The sequence below is a fragment of the Pongo abelii genome, chromosome 16, assembly GCF_028885655.2.
Source record: "Pongo abelii isolate AG06213 chromosome 16, NHGRI_mPonAbe1-v2.0_pri, whole genome shotgun sequence".
In the NCBI taxonomy this organism is placed as follows: Eukaryota; Metazoa; Chordata; class Mammalia; order Primates; family Hominidae; genus Pongo; species Pongo abelii.
In genome coordinates this window covers 85,409,579-85,429,362 of record NC_072001.2, presented here as the reverse complement: position 1 = coordinate 85,429,362, position 19,784 = coordinate 85,409,579, and the positions used below count along the sequence as shown (strand labels likewise).

The 19,784-nt window shown below is 47.9% G+C and overlaps 1 protein-coding gene across 1 annotated transcript; it reads left to right on the top strand.

Annotated features, from left to right (window-relative positions):
* The first annotated feature begins 6,392 nt into the window (after nucleotides 1–6,392).
* On the top strand, nucleotides 6,393–11,695 carry MEX3B (mex-3 RNA binding family member B). The gene is made up of 2 exons (XM_002825753.5): nucleotides 6,393–8,030; nucleotides 8,864–11,695. The coding sequence occupies exons 1-2, from the start codon at nucleotides 7,766–7,768 to the stop codon at nucleotides 10,312–10,314; spliced, it is 1,716 nt and encodes a 571-aa protein (XP_002825799.1). The 5' UTR covers nucleotides 6,393–7,765; the 3' UTR covers nucleotides 10,315–11,695.
* The last annotated feature ends 8,089 nt before the right edge of the window (nucleotides 11,696–19,784 follow it).

Sequence of the window (19,784 nt, the reverse complement as noted above, 5' to 3'; positions counted from 1 at the left end):
TCGTGGCTGTATTGCATTAGCATCTTGACTTTTAAGGTGATGTTTAACAGAGACACAACAATTCTTTAGGTCATAAAGGCAATTCTTGCTATTTAAAAAAAATGTTATGAGAACAGGTGTGATCACATAAAGTATTAGAAAAGATGAAAGAATTTTAAATATTTTCCACTCTATATTCTACTGCTTTATAAGAAGGCTGACAAGAAAACCCTCATTTCACTAGATCATATCTACATCTCACTGGCAGGAAAGAAGGGCCCATATGAGTTACTTACCTAAGCAGGAACTATTATTCCTGTTTTACAGATGAGAAAGCCAAAGCTCTGAGGCTAAGTGACTAGTTGAATGTCAACAGACCAATTGAAGAAAACTCAAAATGTCACCACTCACCAAATTCACCTGTCTATCCAGCCAGTGCACACATCCTTGGCAGATGTCTCCTAATTAAGTGGAGAGAGAAAGAGAGAGAGAGAGAGAGAGAGAGAGTGTGTGTGTGCGCGTGCGCGCACGCGCGCACGCAGTGAGGTGGGCCACCCTGCCTGCAGGCAGCTCTAAGTCGTAGTTCCTTTAATTATTTATTTTATATGATGATTTTGAGTCCTTTTGTAGTCCTGGCTTTTTATAAGCATATTTCTATTTGAGAAAGTCAGCAGGAATCTGGATTCTGGAGTCACTGAATTCCAATGCTAGCTCCAACTCTTCCTAGAAACGTGATCTTAGAAACGTTAATTTATATAATAGAAATGATAATACATATCTTACAGGTATGGTGTGAGAATTAAATGAGAAGGTGTCCATGTATTTAGCATTGTGCCTGACTGGTATCACGTGTCAATGCATACTGCTCATTTTATTTTGCTTTATTTCCATGGTATGGACGTCCTTTTAAGAATATTCGCCCACTGTGGCTGGGCACGGTGGCTCACGCCTGTAATCCCAGCACTTTGGGAGGCCGAGGCAGGCGGATCACAAGGTCAGGAGATGGATACCATCCTGGCTAACACAGTGAAACCCCATCTCTACTAAAAAAAAATTACAAAAACTTAGCTGGGCGTGGTGGTGGGCGCCTGTAGTCCCACCTACTCGGGAGGCTGAGGCAGGAGAGTGGCGTGAACCTGGGAAGCGGAGCTTGCAGTGAGACGAGATCGCGCCACTGCACTCCAGCCTGGGCAACAGAGCGAGACTCTGTCTCAAAAAAAAAAAAAAAAAAAAGAATATTCGCCCAGTGGAACAACTTTTGCTGCCGGTCCCTCCTCTGTCTCCCCCAAGCAGGGTTATACAGTTCGTTGAGACATTCGCTTCACCAAAAGGCATTCCTCAGCTCAGGGAAAGGAAAGTGGAGAGGAATGGTGAGTGAGACCGTCTTTAAATATCCTCAACTACTGCCCCCTTCCTGATTGTCTACTATCTGCATTTGGGGAGTGATTCTCTTAGCAACCTCTTAGGTTTGATATCAGCAATACTGACCCATGATACTACCCCAAAGCCAAAGCATGAAACATGGAAGGTGTTCACTAGGGACAATACCAGATTTCCTTAAATCACAAAGCAACAGAGCATATCACACTGGATGTCTCACTCTGGCTTCCTGCCCAGCTCCATATCAACGGGCAATTGATGTTGGCGGGGGGGCATTTCCTACTCTGGCCTTCAGCTTGCGGTCAGCTGAGTGTCTTGGACCACACACTCTCTAGCATCCTACAATTTTAACCTTCTATGGATTTCATCAGTTTTATAGATATGAGTTCAACCTACAACTTTGGGAAACAAAGAATTCAACTGTAAAAAACACTTGAATTCCACTGATCTATTTTATCTCTGCTCAGGAAGAAAAAACGGCACCTTCTTCCTGAAGATTGTGTTTCCAGGCTCCTTGAATTCTGAGAGATTTTAAAATTACTTTCTATTTTTCTTACTCTGTTCTGATATTGCAAAATGGTTATTACCAATTATTAACTAAGTGATGTTTAATTTTAGAAGTCAAGCTACTTGTAAGGGCCCATATAAATGTGTGCTAGGATTAGCTTTAGATTTGTTTTCTGCTTCTATTTACAGCAAGGACAGGATTGGGGAGTGGTTTTATTTTATTAAGCTTTTTAGCATGATTTAATTTTTAAAACTCAGCACGTATTACTTTAAAAAAATTAATTGAATAAAGATGTATGTTCATAACTTGAACCACATAGAAAAGTAAAATACAAATAAAATTGTGATCTCATTACTTAAAGAATAACCATTGTTGGCCATGTGCGGTGACTCACACCCGTAATCTCAGCACTTTGGGAGGCCAAGGCGGGCGCATCACTTGAGGTCAGGAGTTCAAGACCAGCCTGGCCAACATGGTGCAACCTTGTCTCTACTAAAATACAAAAAAATTAGCTGGGCATGGTGGCATGTGCCTGCAATCCCAGCTACTTGGGAGGCTGAGTCAGGAGAATTGCTTAAACTCGGGAGGCCAAGGTTGCAGTGAGCAGAGGTTGCGCCACTGCACTCCAGCCTGGGCGACAGAGCAAGACTCCATCAGAAGGAAAAGAAAAGAAAAAAGAAAAGAACCACTGTTAAAATTTTGATGCAATTCCTTGTAGCCTATTCATTCACTGTTTCTAATGCTTACTAAGTGTTTAGTAACACATACATACACACTGCACACACACACATTCTTTGTCTCCTTTCTTCTTCACTCAACATAAGGACAGCATTTCCTATATTATTAAAATATTTAAAAAAATATGTGTGTGTGTGTTACATGTGTTGTATGTCACACACACTTTAACCACACAAAGACAACAGGAGAACATCAAAAATCAAGATGCTTTCACGTCCCCTCACACATGTGATCCTTATAATCCTGTGTGAGAAGCAGGACTGGAAATATTTCCAACATCCAGCTGAAAATGCATAGCTCAGAGACAGGAAGGAACTTAACGTTGGTTAAGATCACAGGCTCGGGGTACCACATACCAGCTGTGTGACCCTGGGCACAATAATGGATCTATGATTTGTGGGGCGTGAAGCCTGTATCATTTTAGGGGTTCTCCTTAAGGAAAATAATAAAAAATTTACCTGTGAAAATTTTAGTGATTTCATGTGACCTTGTAGGTATATTGCTAGGACCTCTTCCAGGGCCTTGGAAGGGTCTGTGTTAAGTGAGGAGCGCTGTAGCTTCATTTCATCTGCTTGGAGGCAAATCTGCCTTTATTTGGGTAAGTGACTTATTTTCCTCTGTAAAGTGGGAATAAAAGTACTTGCCTCTGAGTAGTTAGAAAGATTAAACAAGATACTGTATTGTAAAGCATTTTGTAAACTTCCTGGCACATAATAAGTGCTTAATAAGGGTCACCTGTGATTACTAATTTTATTCAAAATCATGTCATTGTGGCTGGTGTCATTTGAGCTGCTTCCCAGAGACTGAGCAATTCATGTACATACCTAAAGTTACACCTTCAAGATGCTGCAGCTTGGCTCACTCACTCATTTAATAAGCATTTAGGAGTTCCTGCTAGATGCTATGCACTGTGCTAGGCTCCAGTCTCAATTCATTCTCATACCACATTCATTGGAAGCACAACTCAGGTATCCCCTCCTCTGGGAAGCCCTTCTAGGACCCTAAACTGACTCACTACTATCTGGGCACTTATCTCTCTGTGTGACTGGGTTTGGACATGACTGGTATTCAAGGAAAAGACATTCTCCTGCCTGCCCCTCTGCCACCTTGTTCATTTCAGTTCAGTATAATCGATACTTTTCTCTGTGCCTATAATACCGTATGGAGGTGCTCAAAAATCTTAAATGAGTTGACTGAGAATGTGTTTGTTTTCACAGGAAGATTTCAGTTTCTTTTGCAAGCTATTTAATTTGCAAAAGTAAGCAAGATGTGCACAAAATAGTTTTGAGACATCTGGAAACAAAACAAGGTTGCCTCATCGTTAATCTTGTTTTTGTGTGATAACTTTACTTTTACTCATTTTATGACAACTGAAATTCTCTATTATATTGCCAGACCTCATTCTGCAAGCTTCTCTCCTGTGCTAATAAAAAATATTATGGCCACATCGGGAAGTCCTTAGGGAATGTGTTCTGCATCAGGAAAAGTAGTTAAGCTCTGGGGTCCTAAAGGAGCCTGGGAAAGTCTATCCAGAAACTATGGGGTTAGGATGTATCATCTATTGAAAAACAGAACTGGACTTTGCCAAGTTTTACAACATCTTGGCTTATTAAAGCCACTAACTGAGAATTAAAATTTCTGGATTGTTACTTTTACAATAGCAGTCAAGGGTCGGAAAATATCCTGACCAGTCAGTGAGGTATACAAATAGAGAAGGCAAGGAGTAGCTGTGAGTAAAGCGCCAACTGCATTTGCTGAGTACCTGGGAATTCACGAGTTAACTTTTGCTATCATCCGTCTCGCTAAAGCAACCCTATGAGGTAGGTGGTAAGCTGGATGCCGGCCTCTTTTGACAGACAACACAGAAGAACAGCTGGGGCTGGAAACTAGATGTGTCAGACATTGTAACTGCTTCTATCACTCTCACCACCCTCCCATGCTCTTGAGAGTGCCTTCGATTTTGTGGGTGTCTTCAGAAAAGCATGCGGATCTCTGTATAGGTTTTACTCAAGTGTTCCTCTCTGTGGAGGGTGACCTGGGCTACATGAACATGGGCGCCTCAGGATCGGCAGATTTCCATGAATTCCTATGGTAAGGGGCTCAGCTTATCCTTCATGTGGGTGAAGATGTATGATTTCATTGAACACTGGCAGTTTCAGCCAAGCACAAGTCCTGCCTTCAGGATCCAGCAGTGAAGAATGACATTAAACATGTCACCTTAGCGAAATGTTGCATTCACCTTCCGGGTAATGACCCAGCCACCCCAGGGACTCCTCTGAAATATCCAATCCTCTAAGTTTAAACACATGTCAGAATTAATCCATCTGAATTCTTATCGCTGTAGATGCAAGGAGAAGGAGTTATGGCAGGTCTGAAACTATTGGTGGCCAAGCTCCCTAGCAGAAGCAACCTCTCCCTACACCCCATTATCCGTGCACAGCTCCTTATCAGCGAAGGAACAACTTTACTGTCATATTTTCTACTTGGAAAAAAAAGAAACCTCAGAAGGCCCAATCGGAAGGCTACGAAATTTCAAAGAAACAGAGCTAAGAGGCGAGAAACTAGCCCTTTGTGTTAAAAAGATGGAAATGCTCCAAGCGCCTTTCCAGTCTGCTTTCTGTTTACAGGCCTTGCGTGAACGCGGGAGGCTGGGCCTCATCTCTGGCTCTCCCCAGCCAGGACCCCTTACTCAAAACCCTCCATCTCGGCAAGAACCCTCATTCCCAAGTTAGTTGGATTCCAAGTCCATAAACCGGGTCAAAAGAATACAGGAATTTCCTACTGGAGCTCTAAGTGGTGGTTTTCACGGAGGACTCAGCAGCATCCTCCCACCTGCCTCCTCCCATCGAACATTCCCTTTTAAGAAAAACACACACCAGGCTCCGGGAAGCTGACGTAAACATCCTGAGGAAATAACCACTGTAAGTGGCTTCTAAACCCATTTCCCCAAGAAAATAATCAGCACCTCTTTCCCAAGACAGCTCCAGGTAAGCAAGCGGGGAAGTGAGCTGCACCTCCGCGTTCTCAAAAGTAAAGGCGCTTGCGGAATTGTCTACTGATTTCTAAGCGCGCGACCATCCACTGTCGCATTTAATCCTCCGAACGACCCACGAAGAGGTAAAGGCGGGGATTATTTTCTTCATTTTACGGGTGAGAAACCGAGGCCCACAGCGCTCGTTCCCTCTAGCCGGGGTCACGCAGGGAACACCTAGGGGAGCCCCTGCCTTCGAGCCCCGGGACCGCCCCGCGGCACCACGAGGTCTCCCCAGTCAGCCCGTGTGCGGCTGCGGCCACATGGCCTCATTGTTTTGGGCAGGCGTCCCGCTGTGCGGCTCTGGGGCGACTCTATGAACCGCTGGCCCAGCCGCTCTGCGGAGCGGTCCGCGGCGGGACGCAATGGGCGCGGCGAGCCTGGCAGCTCCCGGAACAAAGGACAAGAGAGCGCGCGGGGCCCGAAGGGGCGTCCGCCCTAGTGGGCGGCGGAGGGGGATGCGCGCGGAGAAGAGCAGCGCGCACCGCCCCGGCCCGCCCCTCAAATCCTCCTTCCTTCTCTCTCGCGCTCGGAGACGGTCCCTGGGAGATCCGGGAGGGGGCGCAGCTCGCCGTCCTCGCCGGCAAGTCCCGTCGCAACCTCCCTCTGCCCCCACCCCCACCCGGAGAAGCGCACAAAGAGCGGCCGGGCAAGGAGCGCTCACCTCCCGTCGGGGCGGGGCCGCGGGCGGGGCCGGCGCGCGCACCGCAGCGCCCGCCTTAAAGGGCCCGCCCGCTCCTCGCGCGCACTGCGCATGCCCGGCCGCGGGGCGAGGAGTGGAGGGACTGGGGAACTGCGGGCGCGCACGCCCGTGCCGCCCGCTGGCGCTGTGGCCTGCGTCCCCGCGGTGGCGGCGCGGCGCTCGTGCGCGTGTCAGAACCCGCAGGGTCTCGGCCTGGGCGCCGGGCGTGTGCTGGACCCTGGTGCCATGCATTCCAGAGGTCGCCAGCGGCAGGGCGGGCAGAGCTCGCGCGGCAGCCAGCTTTTAGCTTTCCCATCCTCAGTTTCGGGGCCAGTTGGGCGAAGTGCTGCCCAAGGGGACAGAAATGCAGGCGCGGGCGCGCGCGCGTTTGCCAGTGTGGGCGGGCGTGTGCTTTTGTGTGTCGTGCGCTCCCGCGCAGGTGGACAGCCCGCGCCGGGAGTTAGTCTGCCCGTGTGCCCCAAGACCTGATGTCCGGTTTTCCGTGTCGGAGGGCTCGGGTCGCCCTTTTGGGCGGACTACAGGCTCTTCTCCCAGAGGAAGCTTTGGCTCCACGGATGGTTTATTTGGAGCCACTAACGGGACTTTCTAAGGACCATTCTTTTAGAGCCGGGCCCCAGGCATCAGAGTTGGGCGCGTTTTCTTAATCAGGCGAGGGAGGAGACTTAGGGACAATGATTGTCCTCGGCTGATAGGTACATCCAAGTGTCCCGAGCCTGCCAGTCCCGCATTAGACAACAAAGAGAGGCGTTAGCGGCGGCGGGGGAGGGGCGCGGCCGGGAGGAGGACGGGGCGGGCTGCGGCGAGCGCGGGGGTGGGGGGTGGCGCTCTCTCTCTGCTCGCTCAACCCGCGGCCTCCTCCCGCCCCCGGCCTGGCGCGCGCCAATCGCCTCCCCCAGCGATAGTGTCAGTAGCATTGTGGTGTCAGCTCCCGCCTGTGACGTTGCGCCTCCCCTCGTCCCCCTCCGGAGTCGTCTGGCTGCAGAGGCTCAGTCAAGAGGCGGGGAGGAGAGGAGGAAAAAGCGCTGAGTGAGGGCGGGCGGGCGGGCGGGAGGGAGGGAGTGAAGAAGCCGGGGAGGGGCTCCTTAAAGAAACGCTTCTGTCGGTCGCCTGCTCGCTTTTCGCTCGGCATTGCGGCCAGCCAGCCGGGCACTCGGGGGGCACGCGCGGCCACCGCTAGAGCTCTGCCCCCACCCCACCCGCCAGCAGGTCTGGGGTGGGGACCCAGGCGGGGGCTCCTGCAGCCACTGCCCGGTGCGGACCGCACGGAGCGACCCACTTCTCCCGGCACCGAGGAAGAAGCAACGGAGCCCTCAGCAGGCGGCCGACCTCCCCGCCCCTGACCACCCGCTTCTCGGCTGCCTTTGTGGCCGCAGCTTCTCGCCGCCGAGCCGAGGGCCGGTGGGGGCGCGGCGCGCACGGCCGAGCGATGCCCAGTTCGCTGTTTGCAGACCTGGAGCGCAACGGCGGCGGCGGCGGCGGCGGCGGCGGCGGCGGCAGCAGCGGAGGGGGAGAGACCCTGGATGACCAAAGAGCCCTGCAGCTCGCGCTCGACCAGCTCTCCCTGCTGGGGCTGGACAGTGACGAGGGCGCCTCTCTGTACGACAGCGAGCCGCGCAAGAAGAGCGTGAACATGACCGAGTGCGTGCCAGTACCCAGTTCTGAGCATGTCGCCGAGATCGTGGGGCGGCAAGGTAGGTCGAGGAGGGATGGGGAGGTGGGGGGCGGTGTAGGGTCTCAGGCCACTGCCTCGAGGGGAAGGCGTGTTCAGTATTTTGATCCGCGACGTGGGGTGCCTTGGGGAGAGAGGAAGAGCCGCGCGCTGGGCCGGCGCCCCAGACAAAGAAAGTGTAGGCAGGCTGTCTCCCGGAGCCGCGCCGCTGCCCTGGCGGGATGCACTTTCTTCTGCTAAAATCACTGTCTTCTCCCCTAACGCCCCCCACCCAGCCCACCTCCAAAAAGACAATTTAAATGTAAGATGCTTGGGGGAGGGGGCCTTTGATCAGTCCTTTGGGAGGAGGGAGGAGGAGGAGTGAGCATAGGATGGGAGGAGGATTCTGCATTTCTGCAAAGCGGAATGGAGCCCAGAGGAGGAACAATGGGTCCCGGGACTCACACCCCACCCCCTACCCCCAGTCCACCAGCGCTGAGGCATCGCGACTGCAGCTGCTTTCCCCGAGCCCCTTCCCCGTGTCTTCAGAGCTGACGGCGCGCCCAGCTGGATCCCAGCGGCATCTCCCCAGATGACTTTTCTGGGATTCTCGGGTTTGGTTCGGGACGACTGCAGTCACTGGGGGAGGGCCAGGCAGCCAATGGGCTGTTCCTCGAGCGCCTCGCGGGTGGGATCCGCTGCCCAGCCCGTGGCGCGGCCCGAGGTCAGTGAGGGAGACGCCCCCTTTCCGCCCATCTCTTGTCCTGCCGTCTCGCTGTCCTGGACGCGGGCTGTCCCCGGTCTCCGCGGTTACCCCAGGATAATGGGCGTGTCTGTCTCTCTCTCCCACTCCCTCCTCCGCACCCTGGTTCCTAGGTTGTAAAATCAAAGCGCTGCGGGCGAAGACCAATACTTACATCAAGACCCCAGTTCGCGGGGAGGAGCCTGTCTTTGTTGTGACGGGCAGAAAGGAGGATGTGGCCATGGCTCGGAGGGAGATCATCTCCGCTGCCGAGCACTTCTCCATGATCCGCGCCTCCCGGAATAAGAACACGGCACTCAACGGCGCGGTGCCTGGGCCGCCCAACCTGCCCGGGCAGACTACCATCCAAGTGCGGGTGCCCTACCGCGTGGTGGGGCTCGTGGTGGGGCCCAAAGGCGCCACGATCAAGCGCATTCAGCAGCAGACGCACACGTACATCGTGACGCCCAGCCGGGATAAGGAGCCGGTGTTCGAGGTGACCGGTATGCCAGAGAACGTGGATCGCGCTCGAGAGGAGATTGAGGCGCACATTGCTCTGCGTACCGGCGGCATCATTGAGCTCACAGACGAGAACGACTTCCACGCCAACGGCACCGATGTGGGCTTCGATCTGCATCACGGGTCCGGCGGGTCCGGCCCAGGCAGCCTCTGGAGCAAGCCCACTCCCAGCATCACGCCCACCCCCGGCCGCAAGCCCTTCTCCAGCTACCGCAACGACAGCTCCAGCTCGCTTGGCAGTGCTTCCACAGACTCTTACTTTGGCGGCGGGACCAGCAGCAGCGCAGCCGCTACCCCGCGCCTGGCGGACTACAGCCCCCCCAGCCCCGCCCTGAGCTTTGCGCACAACGGAAACAACAACAACGGCAATGGGTACACCTACACAGCGGGGGGAGAAGCCTCAGTGCCATCCCCTGACGGCTGCCCCGAGCTGCAGCCCACTTTTGACCCGGCTCCCGCTCCCCCACCTGGGGCACCACTTCTCTGGGCCCAGTTCGAGCGGTCCCCGGGAGGCGGACCTACAGCTCCGGTATCTTCTTCCTGCTCTTCTTCCGCATCTTCGTCTGCTTCTTCCTCCTCCGTGGTCTTCCCCGGGGGTGGCGCCAGTGCGCCCTCCAACGCCAACCTGGGGCTATTGGTGCACCGCCGGCTGCACCCTGGCACCAGCTGCCCACGCCTGTCTCCGCCCTTGCACATGGCCCCGGGGGCGGGAGAGCACCACCTGGCTCGCCGGGTGCGCAGCGACCCGGGCGGAGGAGGCCTGGCCTACGCCGCTTATGCCAACGGGCTGGGGGCACAGCTGCCTGGCTTGCAGCCGTCGGACACGTCGGGCTCCTCCTCTTCCTCCAGCTCCTCCTCCAGTTCTTCATCCTCTTCCTCCGGGCTTCGGCGTAAAGGCAGCCGCGACTGCTCCGTGTGCTTCGAGAGCGAAGTGATTGCCGCGCTGGTGCCCTGTGGCCACAACCTCTTCTGCATGGAGTGCGCCAATCGCATCTGTGAGAAGAGCGAGCCCGAGTGCCCGGTCTGCCACACCGCGGTCACTCAGGCCATCCGCATCTTTTCTTAAAGGCAGCGGGCGCTAGTGCGCACCGTGCTGGGGGAAGGGGGAACCCCTCCCCATCCTCATTCCCCAGCGCTCGCCTGCCTCCCTGGGTGCCCCCCCTTTCCCTTCTCCTTCCCGGCCCCACCAACACTCTGAGATCCGAGAGGAGCTTGGAAAGCTGTAGTATCCGCTCATTTTTAAAATTTAATTTTTAAGTAAAGGAATTTGCCAGGATATCTGCATCAAGAGTACTGTAGCCTGGGAAACCTCTGAACACCTGAAATGCATGCTCTATAAATAATAGGAACGGCGACATTCTAGTAATGATAGTTTTTACACTGTACTTAATAGGAAGCTTCCAAAAGAAGAAAACCCCACAAGTTTTCCATTTTCTTAAAGTAGGAAAAAATGAACAGTAATAATTATGATGAAGATGATAGTAGTGCTAAGGGATGTGTGGACTGTTTAGTGTGTTCCCCTTTGTGGGTGGGTTCCTATGATACTTATTATAGAACACAGTGGATCCTTTTTGAATGTTCGTGGAAGGGCCAGGAGTTCCTGTGAAACCAGGATACTGCAGCTTTATTAAAGTTAAAGAAACTGTAACATATCTCTTATATATTAAAAACGTTTAAAAGTTTTAAAGAGAAATTGCATTAATACAGATTGAAGTATTTTATTCTTTTTTGACTTGAAAAATTATATTTCATATTGCAAAGATGTTTACAAGTATTTTAATTTAAGTTCAGTGAACTTTTTTGTAGCTGGGTTAAATCTTTTTATTTTAGTATGGCCTTATGGCAAAGAACACTGTATTATTTTAATAATCACACAATTGTGGCGGAATTACAACCATAAAATGTGTAATGTTTTGAACAGTATTCTGTTGGGATGGAGATTTTATAGGTTCAGACAAATCTTCTAGATCTGCTTCACCCAGCATATTTTCTATTCAGTGATATAAAGCATATTTTATTCTATATTATTACAAAAACGGAAATGTATAAACATGTCAAAAAGAACTGTTGATGCTTTCTAACATTTGTATAAATAGAATTCAGTGCAAGTTACAAAAATTCTGTTGCACCACTATAGTTTTAGTATTTCTATTTTAATACATTTGTTTACCACTTGTTTATGTATATGTAGGTGATGTTACTTGAGCTTAAATGTACTTTACTGAGCAAAGTTTAAAAAACAAAGTATATTTTATTTTATGATAAAGGGCCTTTAACCTCATGGTCAAATACTAATATTATATTTGCTGAGACAAGATTTGAAATTGTATCAAGAGTTTTATTTTTCTGACATTTAAAGTTCTACATAATAAAGGTAAAACTTAAGTAATGGTGCTACTTCATTTTTTAAGTATTTCTATATAAATAAAATATTGAAGAAAATCTTACCTTGTGTGGTGACCTTTTTTTTTTTAAGCCTCTTGGAATCTAACTGTAAGGGATCACTTTAAATTGACGAGTTGAAATATGGAATTCCCAGGTACATTTTGTGTATTATGAATAGAATGGATTTTCAAAACAGGCCAGGGTTGTGTTTGGTTGGATGGGTGGCCATGGGTAACGGTATTTTTTCGAAAAATTGCAGGTATCTACTGAATTAGGGCCTCCATTAGACACACAAGTCACAGTGCCTAGGGCCCATGATAACTTTTAGGGGTTCAGGAAAGTGTTTATTTTAAAAATTAGAAAAAAAGGAAATTAACATATTCAAAAAACGTTTTACTTTCCAGCCCCACAAACCATTTCATTTTGCCTAAACCATTAAGAAAAATATTGAAATTAATTTAAAGTTATATCAAAAATAAATATTAATATGGATATTATTAGTGAGGAAGGCAAAAAGGGCCAGGGAATGTCATCGTTCCACCCGGCATGGGCCCCTGAGAGGATAGTGGGTCTTAAAGCCCTATGCCTGCTCTGTGGCAGGGAGAAGTTGGTTTCAGCTCTGTTGCGAGTTTCCACTGAAGGTCACTCCCTTGGGGAAGCCGAAGAAGGAAGAAGGGATGACAGTTTCTGCTTGCAGAGGACCTTCCTGGATTTGAGCACTGGTCTTAATAGGCTTCTGCTTGTAGGGCAGACTAATTGGTGTTGACAGGCTGCGGGTGTCAAGTGTTTGTTGTCTTTTGAGGGAAGTTTTTGTTTGCTTTTGGCAGGCTCCACCTGCTCCCTGGCTGAGGGGCTTTGTCAAGGGGAGGAGCCACGTGCTGTCACTTAACCTGAACTCAGTCTTCTAGAGAGTATTTAGGAATGACCAGAGCATGCCGCTGAATTTACAGCAAACTTCCTGGCTGAGTTGCCCCTGGAGAACAGTATCTGACTGGAGTATGGCAGGCATTTATTTTCATCTCAGCAGGTGAATCTGAAGAGTAGACTAGTATAAATTGATCTTGGTAGTCCCTCTTCCCTTTGTGTTAATTTTTACCTGTTTGATAATTTAGTCACTGCCTACATAGCTCCTGATTCAGTTGGTTTACACGATGCTGTGTGAAGGCAGCAGACAGGCCTTCGGATGGGAGGAGTAAAAGGAGTGGCTCTGCTTGGAAAATTTCTGGCATCATCTTCAGCTCTGGAAAGTTCCCAGGCAGTGTTTACCCCCTTTGCTTCTCTCTCAAGGACTGGAGGTTAGCTGAGGCCTGGCAAGTGGAAATGTCACCATATCCAAGTCCCCCTTTCCTTCAGCTGTCTGGAAATGCCTAGAACAGAACCAAGATTCTTTTTGCATGTAACTTTCTTTAGTCATGTTAACTTTGCTTTTCTGCTTTAGCAGAATAATTACAGACAATGCAAGGAAAAAATAAAAAAGCCTTGATTGGTTGATATCTAATGGGACCTTACTCATTCATATAAGATTTTTTTGTGGTTCATGTGCCACTTTGGGAAATGAAAAAAGATCAGATGTTAAGGCTGCCAACATACCTTAGGATGGCCTGTATTTTTTTTTCTTTATAGTGAGAGGTTCCCTTTGTTGACATAAAGTTTGGGGATATATTATTAGTAAAATTAGGCTTCTTGAGAGGAGAGCCTGCTCTCCAACATGGGTCTCCCGTGCTAAGCCCAGGTCCCTGTTACCAGCAGCGGATGTGAACACATGCTAATATTAGATGGCAGTCACTTTTGGTCTGAGTTAAGCCTTTTGTCCCATCCTCCAGCTTCCCCAGGTGACTTCCGTGGACATGACCACTGGCTGTGGAGGTGACAGTCCTCTGGCCAGAAAGATGAGAGGCACCACATTCATGTCCTCCAACTACCAGCAGCTTCCTTTTCTGCTTCTCCACCCCTCTGAAATCTGTCTTTCTGCAGCAACAAAATACCAGCTAACGGACATCTTTTCCCCTAATTACTGTTCCATGTTTTATTTCTTTAGGTAGAATAGCTCTCAGTGGAGGTAGGGGAGGGGATGATTTTGCACCCCTCCATTTTGGCAATCTCTGGAGACATTTTTGCTTATGATAAAAATGGGTAATTGTACTGACATTTAGTGGGTAGAGGCTAGGGATGCTGCTAAACATCCTACATTGCACAGGACAGCCCCCACACACGGAATTATCCAGCTCAGGGATGAGAAACCCTGATGTAGACGAAGCAAATATATCTTCTCTTCCCTTCATTCATTGCCTTGAAATTGGTGGACTTCTTCCAGCATTTACACGCCTAAAGGCGTTCTAGGATTACCCACAACCCAGTGTGGCTCTATATCAGAAACACTGCGGGCAAGGTCAAGGCTGATGTCTGAGCATAGCAGGTCACAACAAAGGGACTCTTTTTATTCACCAGAGTGGTAGATTGTACCCAATGAATGATAATAATGATTACATGGAATGTTCAAAGCACTCTCATTTCCATTCTCTCCTGTGAGTCTTTCTGCAACCATGAGGCAGGCAGCCCTGAGATTTTACTGTGCCTATTTGCAGTAAAACAAATATTACTCAAAACACAGTCCCAGCCCCCTTACCCAGAATCAAACCTCCGTTTCCAGATCTAGCCGGCCTCTTTCTGTTTTGTTCGGTTCCCTGTAACTATGAGATAAAATGTACGGAGAAATTTCCAAATGGGTCTGGGCTAGCATCTCTTCCCCTTTCCCTATTTCATGGGTACTCCTTATACTACCAAAATGGGCTCTTGGGAAAAGTTCTGATATCTTCAGTGAATTACAGTCACTAAGTGATGCAGAGCTCTTATCTCTTAAGTCTTATCTTTCTAAGAAATATGAATAAATTTGGACGGGCGCGGTGGCTCACGCCTGTAATCCCAACACTTTGGGAGGCCGAGGCGGGCGGATCACGAGGTGAGGAGATGGAGACCATCCTGGCTAACATGGTGAAACCCCGTCTCTACTAAAAATACAAAAAATTAACTGGGCGTGTTGGCGGGCGCCTGTAGTCCCAGCTACTCGGGAGGCTGAGGCAGGCGAATGGCGTGAACTCGAGAGGCGGAGCTTGCAGTGAGCCGGGATCGTGCCACTGGACTCCAGCCTGGGGGACAGAGCGAGACTCTCTCAAACAAACAAACAAACAAAATATGAACAAAGTCTTCTCTCAAGTAGGTTTTGATCCTGCTGGCCAATGCAATGGCTGGGAGTAGTAGTCCAGAAGCTTTGTTGGGGCAAGGGAACTCGGGAAGGAAGGGAATTTGCATTGGGCGCATTCACTCTTTTTCGCCGTAAAAGAGTAATTCTCTCCCCGGCTAGGGAACAAGGGTCCTTCTAACACTCAACACTGCCTCTCCTTTGGCTTCCTCCCTTCCCTGACCTAGTCAAACCTGACCTTGCCCACAAGCGATGCTTAAAGTGCGAAAGGATCTCTTCCCCGACTGTTAAGACCAACCAGCTTTCCAGGAAGGGAGAGTGGGAAGAGTTAAGCATCACTTACATTGGCTCAGGGAAGGTCAATGATAATTTCTATAGTTTGCCGAGCCTCTCATTCTGACCCAGGCACTCTACATTGGTCCAACCCTATGGGGTAGGTCTAAGTAAACCCATTTCAGAGACAAGGAAATTTAGGTAGAAGTTAAATTACTTACCTAAGGCCACACAGTCAGTAAGTGTTGGACTGAGGACTCCAACCTTGGGTCTACCTAAATCCAATGCGTCTATCTTTACCACTTCAGAAAAAAATGGCTTTTATAGGAGGTATTTTGAGAAAAAGCAAGCATTCATTTGTCATAAAATAGACAACTATGAGAATGATGTTCCTTTTAGTGATACGTGTAACTGACTTGAAAAATGGAGCCCGGCCGAGTTGCGCTGATGCGGCCAGGCCACGTGAGGAGAACCGAGAACATGAATAGCACCTTATGGGCACAGGGCATTTCTTTGACATTAATTCTAAATAAAGCCTTGACTGTCTTGTGAACAATCAAACATTATTCTGTAATGTATTCTTTTCAGGTGGACAAAGAAAAATTACCATTGGATGAGAAGAAAATGAATACAGAGTTCTCTCTTTAAAAAAAAGCTCAATAAAAATGTCACATAAACTAATTTAGACAGTGACTAAAAGATGCCAGAACCCTGACTGAAAAGTGAAGTGTAGTCAATTGTATGGTCTCCCAAATGCCAAGGTCTTTGTTTGACTGATTATTTTATTTTATTTTATTGACTTCATTTTTCAGGGCATGTATTAGAATTGCAGGATCTGGGCACGGTCTAAAAATGGCATTATGGGTGCTACCCACCCCATGAGTCTTTAGCGCTGGTTCCAACTGTAGCACATGTTTTTATGGAAGGTGTGGGTGAAACAAATGGCAAATTTGTGACTCAGTTTACTCATCTGTGCAAAGTGAGATGGTGTCCTTACTTCTGGAGTTATCAGACATGTTCAGCCCCTTACCTGATACCTATACCCCTTCCACAGTGATATCTTCCAGGCCCTTTCACAATTACTTACTTAATTGTCTTTTCTCCCTCTAGGCTGAGAATGTATTCAGAGCAGGGGTCTTATCCCCCATCTCTGTGCCTCCAACACCATCCAACACAGAGCCTGGTTCACAGCGATGTTCAGTGCACACTCAGCAAATCAGTGAAAGGGGTGTTTTGCTTCAAATAACCTACATGCCCATCGATAGGGGACTTGCTTATGAAGTTATGTAGCTTCTGCACATGGAATTCTAGCTGTACTAGTAAATGAGGGGATCACTTTGACATCTGTAAAGGCAAAATGCAAAGAATATAATTTCTGTAAAAAAAAGTTTTATTTGTACAGAAAAGTTCTAGAGGACTGTCATGGTGCACAGTCTTTAAGATGGCCCCCAATGATCCCTACCTCCTTGTGTGACCCTCTCCCTTTGAGTGTGGTTTGGACTTTGTGACTTGCTTCTAATGACCGAATATGGCAGAAGTGAGGGGATATCACTTTTGAGACTAGGTTCTAAAAATACTGTGGCTTCTGTCTTGGTCTGATCTCTCTCTTTGTCTCTCATCACTGACTCTGGAAGGAGGCAGCCCTGTGGAGAAGTCTATGTGGTGAGAAACTGAAGAGGGCCTCTGCCTCTGGCCACGAGTACTTGAGGCTCTCAGTCCAATAGCCCATGAGGAACTGAGACCTGCCAGCAACCACAGGAATGAACCTAAAGCAGATCCTCCCCAAGACGAATCTTCAGATGAGACTGCCGCCCTGATCAACATCTTAATTGAACCTAATAAGAGATCTTAAGTCAGAGGCACCTGGCTAAGCCACACCCTGATTCCTGATCCATAAAAGCTGTGAGTTAATAGATGCTTATGTTGTTGTTTGTTTGTTTCTGAGACGGAGTCTCACTCTGTTGCCCAGGTTGGAGTGCAGTGGGGTGATCTCAGCTCACTGCAAGCTCCACCTCCCGGGTTCATGCCATTCTCCTGCCTCAGCCTCCCAAGTAGCTGGGACTACAGGCGCCTGCCACCACGCCTGGCTAATTTTTTGTATTCTTCGTAGAGGTTGAGTTTCACCATGTTATCCAGGATGGTCTGGTCTTGATCTCCTGACCTTGTGAACCACCCGTCTCGGCCTCCCAAAGTGCTGGGATTACAGGCGTGAGCCACTGCGCCCGGCCAGATGCTTATTGTTTTAAGCCCTACATTTTAGGGTAATTTGTTGTGCAGAAATAGAAAACTGATACAGATGTGGAATTGACTGTGAAACAGTGGTATCTTTAGAGAATAAGACTAGTATTTGGGGGGTGATGACAGAAAACCAGCTCTGACACTTACTAGCTGTGTAACTTGGGAAAGTTACTAAATTTCTCTGTGCCTCAGTTTGATCATCTATGAAATGCAGATAATAATAGTAACATACCTCAAAGAGTTTCTCTGAGGAGCATTTACCACATGCATGGCATGTGGTAAGTGCTATCTATCTATGTCTATCCAGATCTATGCTATTATTATTATCTTTTCATTTTATATTCTCTTGACCTTTGGATTTCTTTTAACCATGTGATTATATTACATTCATAGGTTAGAAAGAATTTTAAAAATTTAAAGCAAGGTTCATGAATGGTGTTAGTCAATTTGGCCTGGGCCAAATCTTCTCCATCAGAGCATTTTGTTGGATGCATATCTTTAAAAGTGATAAAATGCTATTATTTTATTTTGTATAGGAGATATTATGCTTTTGAAAATCCTTTCATATAAATTGTCTCACAGCAACCCCATGAGGTAGTGGATAATACGGATAGTACTATTATCCTAATTTTATAGCCGAAGAAACTGAGCTTAAATGCTAAAGTAGAGACTAGAGATTTCTGGAAACCAAGATCTTTCTAGAACATTCCCTGTGCAGATATACAGAAAACTTCTGCTTTTATGGAATAGCCAGAAGTGATTTTAATGAGTTATGAATAAGTTTAATATGCTGTTTATTGATAATATGCAAGCCTACCACCCATGGATGTAGGCTTTAAAACACACTTCTCATTAAAGCCATGATGGCATTACCTTACTATCCCTTTGATGACTCAGAAGGCACTTCAGGGTCCTCATCATGAACATCAGCGACTGTACTGCAAGAACACTATCACTTAAAACCTCTTGATAAACGGGACTAGGGTATTTGGGGTTACTTATCCTAGTCACATTTTTATGGTGTATATCCTAGAGGAATTAATTCCTCCACACCTCCTATTCAGGGGGCCCTGTTGTACAGTTAACTCTGCCTCTAACTTGTCTGCTGTGAGACTTTGAGAAAATCGCTTTATATCTTTTAACCCTAGTTTTCTTATTTGGAAAATTAGAAGGATGGGCTATTTTATTGCTTCGTAAACTAGTCTTGTGAGATGCCTACATGAGAGTAACCTAGAGAAGATGTATGAAATACAAATTTCTGGGTTCACCTCTTGAAATTCGTACTCGATAATTTTGGGATGAGATCTGGAAACCTACAGTTTAAAAAGTTCCTTATATCTGTCAATAGGGGATGATGAGCTAAAGATGTAAATATATACTTTAGATGACTTGGCAGAATGCTGTTAAAAAGAATGATGCAGTGTAATTTGTATTGATATTGCACAATCTTCAATATGCATTAAAAAAATTTCCCCTAATTCCTGCACTGATCAACAATATGTATTATTAAGAGGAAAAAATTGGCCGGGCACGATGGCTCACGCCTGTAATCCCGGCACTTTGGGAGGCTGAGGCGGGCAGATCACGAGGTCAAGAGATGGAGACCATCCTGGCTAACATGGTGAAACCCCATCTTTACTTAAAAAAAAAAAAAAAAAAAAAAATTAGCCGGGTGTGGTGGCAGGTGCCTATAGTCTCAGCTACTCGGGAGGCTGAGGCAGGAGAATGGCATGAACCTGGGAGGCGGAGCTTGCAGTGAGCTGAGTGCCACTGCACTCCAGCCTGGACGACAGAGCAAGACTCTGTCTCAAAATAAATAAATAAAAAAATAGGAAAAAATTAAGGTTCATTACAGGTGTATGGCATGCTTCATTTGTATTAAAATTGTAGATGAAGACCTACCTGCAAGTATAATCATATACATAGAATATATCTCAGGGAGGGAGACCGAGGCTTCGGGGATCAGGAGCTGGAGAGAGACTTCCGTTTCCCTGTATATCTTTTTATACTGCTTGGATCCTTTTTTTTAAAAAAAAGTATGTATTGCCTATTCAAAAACATTTTTCTTTGGTTGGTAATGATGTGTCAATGTTGGTTATTGATTGTAACGCCTGCACCCTGATGTGGGATGTTGATGGTAGAGAGGCTGCCTGTATGTATGGGGTAGGGCAATGTGAGAACTCTGTACTTTCTGGTTAATTTTGCTGTAAGCCTAAAACTGCTCTAAAAAGTAAAGTTGGCCGGGCGCAGTAGCTCATGCCTGTAATCCCAGCACTTTGGGAGGTCGAGGAGGGCGGATCATCCTGGCTAACACAGTGAAACCCCATCTCTACTAAAAATACAGAAAATTAGCTGGGCGTGGTGGCGGGCGCCTGTAGTCTCAGCAACTCGGGAGGCTGAGCCAGGAGAATCGCTTGAACCTGGGAGGCAGAGGTTGCAGG